Source organism: Uloborus diversus, chromosome 9 (assembly GCF_026930045.1).
Source record: "Uloborus diversus isolate 005 chromosome 9, Udiv.v.3.1, whole genome shotgun sequence".
NCBI lineage: Eukaryota > Metazoa > Arthropoda > Arachnida > Araneae > Uloboridae > Uloborus > Uloborus diversus.
In genome coordinates this window covers 110,524,905-110,537,014 of record NC_072739.1, presented here as the reverse complement: position 1 = coordinate 110,537,014, position 12,110 = coordinate 110,524,905, and the positions used below count along the sequence as shown (strand labels likewise).

Here is a 12,110-nt window from a genome sequence, read left to right as displayed (position 1 = left end):
TCAACAAGGCACATATCAGCGTCAACCAGGCTCAGGGAGGCCGAGACAAACCGTACCGAGGGAGGACCGGAGGCTCGTAAGGCAAGCTCGTAACGATCCAACCAGCACAGTTGCAGACATCCAACAGGCTGTGGGACCTTCCATCAATCAGCCAATAAGTGGTCGCACCATTTGCCGACGGCTGCACGACGTGGGACTGCGCTCACGTAGACCGTTACGACGACTGCCATTAACAGCATTGCATCGTCGGAAAAGATTGGAATGGTGCCGTACAAGACGGACATGGAGCGTCAAATGGTATCGCTTAGTCTTCACTGACGAGTCCCGCTTCTGTCTTGGTGGAGACGACAATAGAATCCGCGTGTGGAGGCAACGTGATCAGCGCCAAGATTTACGTTTTATTGTACAGCGTCATACGTCCACGAGACCTGGTGTCATGGTGTGGGGTGCAATTGCATATGATGCAAAATCACCTCTAGTGTTCATTAACGGTGCTTTGACCGGCCACGTTTCGTTGAAGAGATCCTGCAGCCAGTTGCTTTGCCATTCCTGAGCACCCGTGTTCGGCCGCTATTCCAACAAGACAACGCTCGACCCCATATTGCTGCCGTCTCTAGAGCTTGTCTTCAAGGCCTAGACAGCATGGAGTGGCCGGCATATTCACCAGACCTGTCCCCAATCGAGAATGTGTGGGATGCCATGGGACGAGATGTCAACACTCCACCCGTACCTCGAAATCTGCCGGAACTCCGTAACAAAGTTAAAGCAGCATGGGATAGACTACCACAGGACTTCATTAAGAACCTGTACGATTCGTTACCAAGACGATTAGCATGTTGTATTCGGAATAATGGCGGCCATACCCCATACTGAATGTTACCCATTTTGTGTATGTTGTTCAATAAATTTTGCTTATATCGTTCTCATTTTCTAATCATTTACTCTTCCATATACACTTAACATACCTTCCAAATGTCATTGTATTCTAAGACTTCCTTCATGGTGCAACTTTTTTTTTGTCTTAGAGTGTATATACTTTCAATTGCAAAAATTTTCAAAATCAGGTGCAGGTTTAAGATATTGAAACTTTGTAGTGAAAATTAAAATGAGTCAAAAAATTCAAAATTTAACCTTTTATACTGACCCCAGGTCTTCTAACTTATATTTAGGGAAATAATCTCCATTGAAATATAATTTCAACAAAAAAAAGTTTGAAATTATTACAACCAATACTCACCGAGATATGAAACGCAACGTTTTGTGACTTAGACCACTTTTCACTCGCCGTCAATAACACCTTTTTTTTTGGGGGGGGGGGGGGTAGAGCGGTTAAGCGTTTAAAATGATGGTGCATAGAGGTAGGTTTTGCAAATTGTTCGAGGTTTTGTAGTGCGTGTTTGCGTATCACGGCATAAGATTTGCATTTATTTTTGAATAGCAATGAAAAATATAAATATCTTGTTTTTCTTACTTTGACGATTTGTCATTCATCTAAAAGGGCGATAAGTTCCAATCTCCTCTTCTGTATGGTCCCTTAAAACTTTGAAATGGAATATCTCCTTGAGTTTCGATCGTACAAATGTCAAGTTTTTTGTGTCAGTAATAGTTTTCAATGGAGATTATTTCTTTAAACATAAGTTAAGGGGACCTAGGGTCCGTATAAAAAGTTAAACTTTATTGACTTATTTTTATGTTGACTTCAAACTTTCAATATCTTAACTCTGCATCTGATTTTGAACATTTTTGCAATTGAAAGTATACATCTAGGACTAACAGTTGCGAAAATAAAGGTCTTGCAGATTAAAACGGAACACCCTGTATAAGTAACTGTATGCCTGCTTTTGGGTCACTCTGTATATAAATTCTTCTCATTTTAGATTACAATGTTTGGATCGAAATGGTGGTTCCACCTATTTCAGCGGACATGGACGCGAAGTTGCACATCGAAGGCACCTTCAGTAATGGATATCGGATAAACTCCGAAAAAAGAGTTAAGATCCGACATAATTCTGTAATCACCTTCATTGAGACGGATAAGCCTTTGTACAAACCAGGACAAATAGGTGAGAGACATTTAAAAAACAAACTAAATTTTAATTTAATATTGTAAAATAAAGTAAAATGATCTTTACGTTTACGAGTATGTAGCGTGAAGAAGACAACGCAACATAACTTCATATGTAGTGTTCCATTGGAAAGATAATTGGCTTTCCTTTTGAAAAAGCGAAGTCCCATAACATTCTTCATTTTCACGTGACAAGTCTTTGCAATCCTTTTGGCGCGACAATTTATTTTCGATCACGGGTTATTATTGGTTTAATAATTTGAACCTCAGTGAAACAAAGTATTGCTCGCCAAAAAAGCGATAGATGACATTCTAGCGCCGTTGTAATTCGACGGTGACTTGGAGTGTTGCTTAAAAAACCAAGAAAAGTTTATTTCATGATGACGGTTGAAAAAGAAACCGTAAGCTTTCTCTGTTAGATGTCTAGTCTAAGAATGTGACTAGTCTAAGATATATGATAGTCAATATTAACTGCGGGTTAAAATTGACTATCTTTGTGTTTTAGTTTATGAGGAACTCCTCAGTTGTGAGCTGCTTTAATCCAAGTATCTTTCTGACTTTTTTCTTTCTTTTTTATGAATTTTAAGTTATTTCTCAATTAATATGTGTTGACTTTTAGTTATGTTATTTTTATGTCATCTGGTCCTTCAATCTGTCTACTGTAATTTGAACAACCCACATTCCCTTCTGTGTTTAGTTTTGACCAGGAGAATACTTTTTCATCCTTATCTTATCGACTTGTCTGCGTAATGTATGAAAAGGTTTTTATCCACATTCCTGATTGGTCACTCCTTTCTTTAACCCTTCTATCATTGGTTGTGTTTAAAGCTGATGAATTTGCATCGAAAGCTCTCTCTCTCTCTTCTCTTCTCTCTCTTTTGGCTTTTATTTTATCTCTCTTCTCTCTAACATATGCTTCCTTCCCGATGGTCAAAACAAAGGATTAACAGGCATCCGGATTACTGTCCGTATGCAATAGTCCGAAATGTAATTTTTTAAAATAAATTAAACAGAAAAAATGTACTGTGATCGCTTTTGCTTGCAACAGGGTTTCTAGGTGAAACGCTCTGTAAATAACCAAAAATAGTAAATTTTTGTAATAACTGTGCCACCTTTCGAATATTTTTGATAGCTTAAACTGTAACCTTGCTGCAAATATTGAAAGCACATTCCTTGAATTTCCATAAAAAAATTAAATATGTGACTAAACGATTATTATCTTGATAGGCCACCTACACACGAGGCGGTTAGTTGAATCAACTTTTCCAAAAAATTGCCTGTTAACTTGTTGACTGGCATTTTTCTTTGCATTCACACGAGGCAACTTAGTAGTATTAGTTACCTCCCTTAACTACGCATCGCTGATATCTGCTCTACATGTCCTGGAAACTTTTCAAGTCTTCTTTTAGGATGGAGTTCACAAACCTCGTCACGTTTCGTTGGATGTCAAGAACATCGTCAAATGTCTTTCCTTTCAAAGCAAATTTGAGTAGTGGGAATAGGAAGAAGTCTGGGAGATTGAGATCAGGTGAGTATGGTAGATGTTCAATTTGCACCACCTCCATTTTCGCCTGTAACTGTTTAGACAGACTCAATATTGAACTTTCGTTAATTCATTTTCCTGTTCTGATTAAAGAACCGACGTACTAAACAAGTCTTACATGGAACACAAACGAAACTCAACTGAACTGGGGGGGAGGGGGGGCAGATATGATCACCACCTGCCGCTACGTAGGTGCAGCGTTTTGTTTGACCAGTGTGACCAAACTGGTCGTTCTTATTTCATTTACTGAACTTTATTGTCAGAAATTGTATATCAACCTCTATAAGTTAACCACCTATCTAAATTAGCCACTATAGTACTGCACCGCAAGTGGTCAACTCAAACAGGTTTCATTCTATTTTAAATTTGCTGGTAGAGTGGCATGTAAATGTCAATTACTGCAGAATTTACACTTATTATTTTTATTTTTTAGACTTTGTTTTTAAACATTATTTGCAACAAAACCTAAATGTACTACAGTTAAATGCCGTTACAACGAACTTCAAGATGCTGCAATTTTTGTTCGTTGTAATGGAATTCAAGCGATGTAATTGCATTTAAAACGGACTGAACATTTACTTCGCTGAAATGTACCTTTCGTTTTGCTGGTATTCGCTGTCATGAGATTTTACTATATTTAAAGATTATATAGAGTTCTGTGAAATGTTCGAATAGCTAAATGTCTTCAAGCCAAATGCAATCAAAAATCTATAGGCGGAAATATATATGCCTGTACCTCACTCCCACTTCTCTCATCATGACGAAGGTACCTGGATTCTCCTTACATAAATTATAGCAAACCTCCCAAAACATCTTTGATTTGAAGAAGTGTTCCTTATGGCACCGAAACAAGGCCCTAGGTCTGCTAGAATTGGCTCAATATTGGTGTGAGCTGTTTTTACATGTTGTGGATTGGATCCTATCATTCCAGCTGTACTGATCACTGACTAAAAATGGTTATGTCAGCTATTTTAAGACCACTGGTAACTATTTATGGATTTCATTTACCACTCAAAAAAGGAAATTTTTATGGATGGCTACGCGTCATGTCACCTGGTCACAATCATTCGCACTTGACTTTAATAACATTCTGAGCAGTTCTAGCGAATGATTTGGCTATTTAGATCGCCCGTGGATTCCATAGATCTTTTATGGGACATCATGGAGTGGTCAATTCGTACATAAAATATTGATCCTACACTGCTTTCGCAATTATGGATGTCTATAGCCGCAAGGTAGTTCAAAACTTCTGCAGAGGACTTCCAACGACTTGTTGAGTTCATGCAACGACGAGTCGCTGCACTTCTCCGGGAAAATGAGGTTCAACACAACATTAAGAGGTATCCAATGACTTTTGTCACCTCTATGTACTTGATACGTTGAAATATGACCTCCATCTTCTAAATATTTCCAAATATTATCATTTAAAATTGCTCAAAACATTTCATAAAATATAGAAAGATAAAATTATATTCGATATTTTGACAGTAGTTTTTCTATTTTCCTTTCAAAAAGCTGAACAATTAATCTTTGTTGTGGATAGACTAGCTATTAACCTTTCCCCTACGTTTTTTTTCTATTATAATTTGCTTTATTCATTTAATCCAAAAACATATTTTGGACATGTCAAATTTTTCTTTCAGTTCGATTTCGAGTTTTGCCAATGGATAGCCAACTCAAGCCATTAGGAAATGATACAGTAAGTGGGTTCCTTTTGGTTTTGACGTCAAAGCATTCCATACACTTGTATTTTATATATGTGTATCATGTGTGTATGTGTGGGCTTATTCATCCTCATATATATAATAGTATCGAGTAACGCACGTGCTTCAACAATGAAATTCAAGTCGTGGCATGATAATTTGATCATATGTTTTGGTAATGTTTAACATGCAGGGAAAGGCTTTATTTTGACAAGACTGGATTCGATCCGGTAACTTAACTGTTTTACTGTTAAGACTGTGTCATTTCAGGGGAATGAAGAAACGAAGAAGCGGTCAACTATGAACGTTATCTACTGAAGTTCAGGGTTAATCAACTAGAGTTAGGGATTTTCAACTATCAAAATATCACCAAACAGGCAATGGGGTGGTTTCCTTCAGTCAAAAGTACTACTTTTAGTCACTGAAATGGATAGAATGAGCAAAAAAAATAACATGACCCAGAAAATACTTTCATTTTCACAACAATTTTTTAAAATTATTTTTTTTAAACGTTCGATTTTCCAAATAAGGCGTGGTCTTTATGACGTCACAAATGATGCACTTTTCAGCATCTTTCTACTACGTTTCCACGTTATTATAATCAAGCAGCGAATTAAAATTGTGCTCTACGCGTGCTACCGACCATATCGTTGCCAATACACGTGAGTAAAGATGCGAATTAAATATTTTGGACCATGAATAGCAACACTGAATGGCATTTCATCATTTGTGATGTCATCGGCAGAAGCGTTAAACAATGAAAGCGCACCGATTTAAGTAATTTTTAAAAATATTAAACTTAAAGAAATTATTTAAAAAATGGTCAGATTCTATGTTTTTAAGCATGCTTTCCGAAAAAAATACTTTTAAAATTTTGGAAACGACCCCATTGCTTCGTTTAAATGTACTAGAAGAGTAAGCAATTTTAACCCGTCATACCTTGACAGGCGACTTTCCTGTTTTCACCAAGCACTCTTTTGAATCATCGTTTTATATCTTAGACCATGTTCTGTGTATCAATAATCACCGAGATTAAAAATGCAGTTAAAAATAATTTTTAAGTGATTACTTTCGTGTCAAGTGTAGCTTTATTGGAAACTAGATTTCTTTTTTCACCTGGATGTTTTTCGTTTTTGTTTTTTGAAAATTACAGCAATCCTGCAAATTATCACATCATATTTTTATGCATTATTTCGTATTGCATTTTCCTGCGGCAAATTTTTCTTGTGGTTTTCCTGAAAAGATCTCATAAAATTGTATTTTTAAATGTGATGAAAAAAATAATGAAACTGATAAAATTTTAATTTGTCAATGCATTTAAAATATGCTGCACAGGGTAATAATTTTTGAAAGATATCTATTTTAGATTGGGGACGTTTGGATAGAAGATCCGTCCAACATCAGGGTTGCACAGTGGAAACAAGTTAAGTTCACTGGAGGTAAGATACTAATAATACATAGAGGCATGGATATTTAATCCGTAACAGGGGATTTGAAGAAGTAGGACATAACTGGAGACCTTCCTCAATAAATGGAGTATTCAACACAAAAAGAATTTTCCAATTCTAACCAGTAGTTCCTGAGATTAGCGCGTTCAAACAAACAAACTCTACAGCTTTATATTATTAGTATAGATTTTCCCAAATAGAATGCACCGGATTCGAATGACAGTAGTGTGTCTTTAGTAAAAATTTTGCAATTTAAACAAAAGATGGATTTTGATTCTTGTTTCTTTCCTCTGTTAAGTGTACGAAAATCGCAAGAAAGAAAGCTAAGATATATATTGGCCCTTAGGATTATATATTGATAATTATGGGAGAAAAAATATATTTAAATTTTAATATTAAACATGCTGGTAGAAAAAAGATCTATCACGTTCCTTCGAAAGAAACAAGTAAACATCCGCGATTCTTTTAAGATTTAATAACTGCAACTTTAACTGTAGCTAAAAATGTCCTTTTTACTTTCGCAATTGGAAATTTCCACAGAAACCATTTTACATGTGATATGCAAAATGTGCAGAAGTCGATCATTTTGATAAATTACATTGATTATTATAAATCACATAGAAGAAATATTTAATCATTTATCATGAAAAAGAGTTTCTAAAGGTATAATTTTCATATTATCAGCTATACAATGAAATATGTCTGAGATCTGGCTGACAACGTACCGAATGAGAGGAAAAAAAATCATGCAGATAGAAAAAAATATCTATCACGTTCCTTCGAAAGAAATAAGTAAACATTCGAAATTTTTTTAAGACTTGAAGCGTTTCGTGCGTAAACAGATTTTATGAATCGAAATCTCACTTCCGAGATGAAAGAGATAAAAAATGATAAACATGTTGTTTTGATCCAATTTTGATACAAAGATTTCCACTCATTTCTGAGCGCAAGAGACTTTATATATCAGGGAAATTCGTGTGAGGAAAAAAATCGGTTGAAATATCCCGGAACTTAAATTTTTGGGAGGTCGGAAATTTTCAATTTTGCCGAAAGGAACTCCAAATTTTTCCGAATGGAGTGGCAAATTCCGCTGATTGATGATAATTTTGCCGAACGGAACACCAAATTTTGCCGAATGATGTTGGTTTTGCCAAATGGAGCTCCAAATTTTTCCGAATGGAGTTCCAAATTTTGCCGAATCGTCTGACAAAAATTTTCCGAATAAGGAAATTTTTGGAAGGTCACAGTGTCTTCCCGTGATTTCCCATCGAGGTGTGGGCGCCTATGGAAATATCTGGTTTTAGCCAAGATTTAAGCCAACGCGATTTATACCGAACAATTATCACTCGCAGATGCTACTTTCCCCTTCTGAAGTAAGAAGAAGTAGGGGTAAGAGTAGATTCGGGGGTACATTGCCATTTGGCAACTTTTTTACTTTCTACTTTTGCGCAGCAGAATATTATCGTTTACGTCCCCACCATGTTTGCTCCTCATGTTTCAATTTTACGTTTAAATGAAACTTGTATTGTATTTTATTAATGACTCGGTTTTTTATTTAGCGCATTGTACGTTTTGATGGAGCTTTTAACGGTGTTTTTACTTGAAAGACCATTTTACATTTTTTGGAACTTTAAAGGCTACTTAATGACTTGTTTTGCTTATTTAGCGAATTTTACATTTCAATAAGTTTCAATGGAGAGTAATTTATTTACTAGGATTCGCCCAGCGGTCGAAATTCGACCATATTCATTACTGAATATTTGGGAAAACTTATATGAATTTTCCTGTTTCTAACATTTTTATTTTTACTCTTATACATTCGCTTAGTCTACTTCTGGGAACATATAGTTTTTACATGTACTCACAATACCGAACAGTAATAATTTATTTCAATTTTGCTTTCTGTATATGGCACAACATAGACTATCAAGGCTTTTGCGCCAAAAAAAAAATAATAGAAATAAAGCTTTTTGTATGTTTTGTATCAAAATTAATCTCAAAACTAATGAAGAAGGGGGATTTTCCGATTATTGGGAAATTGGCATGGCCGTCAAGTTCTTGGCTGGAATAATTTCATTTTGGATGATGTGTTGCCCTCTGATAGCCCTATATATATTTCTTTACTCTTTGTTTACGTATGCAAAGGAAAAACAATTTTCGCGCTCGCGCGAAAAATTGACGCCAATGGATAAAGATCGCCAATTTCCCAATTATCGAAATCTTCCCGAATGATATGAAATGATGCCGCAAAACTCAGTTTATACGTAAAACTTCTGTATATATATATATATATATATATATATATATATATATATATATATATATATATATATATATATATATATATATATATATATATATATATATATATATATATATATATATATATATATATATATATATATATATATATATATAAAACTTACAAAATGTCAACTATCATTGATTAAGTTACCTTGACCTTTGCCATTAGAAGTGTAAAATTTCGAACAGCCAAATGAACCAACCCTACTTGCCGCATTAAAAATTGTCCACCCGAAAGCACTGGACATCGCAATAATAGTACAATTTAAAAAAGTTTGTCTTTGCGATTTGTTTATGGTTAAGTGCTGTGCATAACTGATGTCACACTTTTTTTTTTGACATATTTAAACTTCTCCTCATTTTGTCCCAAAGTTTCACACTTCACCATATCCCTTTGCTCTTTGGCATATGTCACGCTGTTTTTTATAAATATCCTTCTTCAAAAAAACTCGCGATGTCACATTCTCCCCATGGTATGTCTCTTTTGTTATTTCTTTCATCCCTCTTGTCAAAAACTGCTACAATTTCATGAACCTTAAAGCATAACTTCATTCTTGGACAGCACCCTGCTTGGACAGCACCCTGTGCAAATAGATATTTCCCAACTATTTTTTTACGTATGCAAAGCAGAAAAAATTCTCGTGCTGGCATTGGTGCCAAAAATTTGACGCCAATGGATAAAGATCTCCAATGTCCCAGAAAAATCGAAACCTTCCTGAAAGAAATAATACTGCAAAATTAAGTTAATACGTAAAAATTGTGTATAAACAATATTCTTTGTAAAAAGATTACTTAATCATGCCAACTTATTCAATATTATTGAGTACATGAACAAACTCTACTCGCGACAGTGTATAAATAATTAAATAATAAAGTCGCGAAAACGTAATCAAAAGGGAAAGATTTTAAATGTCCGTAGTTACCTATTAAGCCTCATAATAAAAACGAATGCAAGAATTTCATTTCTTTACGCTCAAGTGAGAAATTGCAACACACAGGGGAGGGTTTGCTAAAGCGGGTAGGCCTTCGTATGATCGCATGGTGTGCCAGTGGCGATGCATACGTATGTCGTGTTTACTCGAACATCCCCGAGTTTTAATCAGTCTCAGTAAAGCAGCAGTGAAGCGGCATGCCGCAACCAGGCTTAAAATAAAGAAATGACACAGTTCTAGAAAAAGTGAAAAAGTTTAACTTGTGATTAATCGAAGACTGGTTTATTTTTTTGACTGTCAATAGTATTACGTTATTCTGACACCATCCACTTACAAACTACGATGGTTATTCCGTTTTTTTTTTTTTTTTTTTTTATTAATTTGAGGTTATAACTATTGAAATAAAAAAAGTGCTTTTGGGTAAAACAGGTATAGAATTAATCATGTATTTATTTATAATTTCTTGAAAGATGTGCTGATTTAGATTTTCTATTTCAATAGGATAATTATAACTCTAAAAAGGTATTTTTTAGGATGACAATTAATTAGTCTATTAATTTAACCAGTTATTTTTTTTTTATGTTTTTTAAACAAAATGGGCCCAACTGATCCGCGTTGGGCCCCCTTGTATGGCAAAGCGGGTTTTTCAAGTGTTTGTAATGTTTGATAATAAATAAATATTGGGTTTGAAATAATACAAAAATCACTTTTTATTTTGAAGTTCAAGAACCCTGCTAGGAAATAAAACCGAAATTGTTACGATAAAAATCCAAAAACTACAATTTTCGAGCATTCTTTGAAAACCTACCCGCTTTGGACCTTCCTCCTCTAATATTATCCAGCAATCTCTTCACGCTATGTCACGTGAAAAAGCAAATAAAAATTAAATTTTGCTAACTTATATTTGCATCTAGCACTTTTTCTAGTCAGCTTAGCGGATTTGCGTTTTCGAACCGTAACACGGGGTTAAACGTCTTTAAAAGTATTTTTCACGAGTTTTACAACGGTAAAGTTCGAAGCACTAAAATGCTTTTATCGTGTAGAAATGTACGAATGTACGATGTACGTAGAAATGTACGATGAAAATGCTTTTATCGTGTAGAAATAAAAAAAAGTAGTTATGTATTTTTCACGAGTTTTACAACGGTAAAGTTCGAAGCACTAAAATGCTTTTATCGTGTAGAAAGAGCTGTTTAAAAGATCAATTAAAACTTAATGTTTCACTCTTTCAACAATGAAAAAGAGTCTAAATTAAAATTTTTGAGTTTCGCTAACTAAAAAACGCTTGCAACTTCTTTTCTAGTGGATTTAGCGAATTGGACCTTGGGCGCTCTGATAATTTCTTCATTTGGAGTACTTTTTAAAGACCTTTCCAACCATACCAAATTTGACAAAAATTGGACCGTCCATTCACGTAGAAAGAGTCATTTAAGACGAAAATGCGTTTTTAATTAATATTTATGTTAATTAGCGTCCAATTTCAAAAAAATTTATTGATGACACTAAAACTCGACAATAGCTACTGAACAAAAAAAGAATGAAGAAAATCGGTTCACAAACAGATGAGAAAATGATACTGAAAGAAAACTTCTTGCCTATTAATATATAAAGATTCGGAGCATAGTGTTGGATTCTAATGAACATCAGGTCTTGTTTAATCGCTCGTTTTGTATAAAAGTAACTCATAAATACAAAATAATATGCAAGAACCTATTTACACATTTTGGGCTCTATGCACTAACTTATTCTGGGGGTTACTAAGAGAGTCGATAAATTTCGGCTAATGCGATTGTTTCAATCACAATACCAAGACATAATTTTAGACAACTTCAAATTAAAAACAGTCTGAAGCTGTTTTTTGCAGTACATCATATAGAAATTCGAAATTTAAGTTAGCTAAATTTTGTAAAAAATAAATAAATAAACAGAACTTAATTTATAGAATTGCAATGAACATAATGAAGATTATGTAGGAAGCAAGATAGTTGCACTAAGTAACATTATACAAGTGGAGGGGATGGGCTAATTTTCACTGACGCACCGCACCCACAGCTGGAGTGACGTTATGGAATGCTATCGTATACGAAACATTGTACCCTAATATTGATTCCCAGC

The 12,110-nt window shown here is 34.7% G+C and overlaps 1 protein-coding gene across 1 annotated transcript in view; it reads left to right on the top strand.

Annotated features, from left to right (window-relative positions):
• LOC129230440 (alpha-2-macroglobulin-like) overlaps positions 1-12,110 on the top strand; it is a 116,003-nt gene that overhangs the window by 8,508 nt on the left and 95,385 nt on the right. The window contains exons 3-5 of the mRNA XM_054864839.1: positions 1,878-2,063; positions 5,252-5,307; positions 6,678-6,750. Coding sequence (XP_054720814.1) covers positions 1,878-2,063; positions 5,252-5,307; positions 6,678-6,750 — 315 coding nt within the window. The remainder of the gene's footprint in view (positions 1-1,877; positions 2,064-5,251; positions 5,308-6,677; positions 6,751-12,110) is intronic.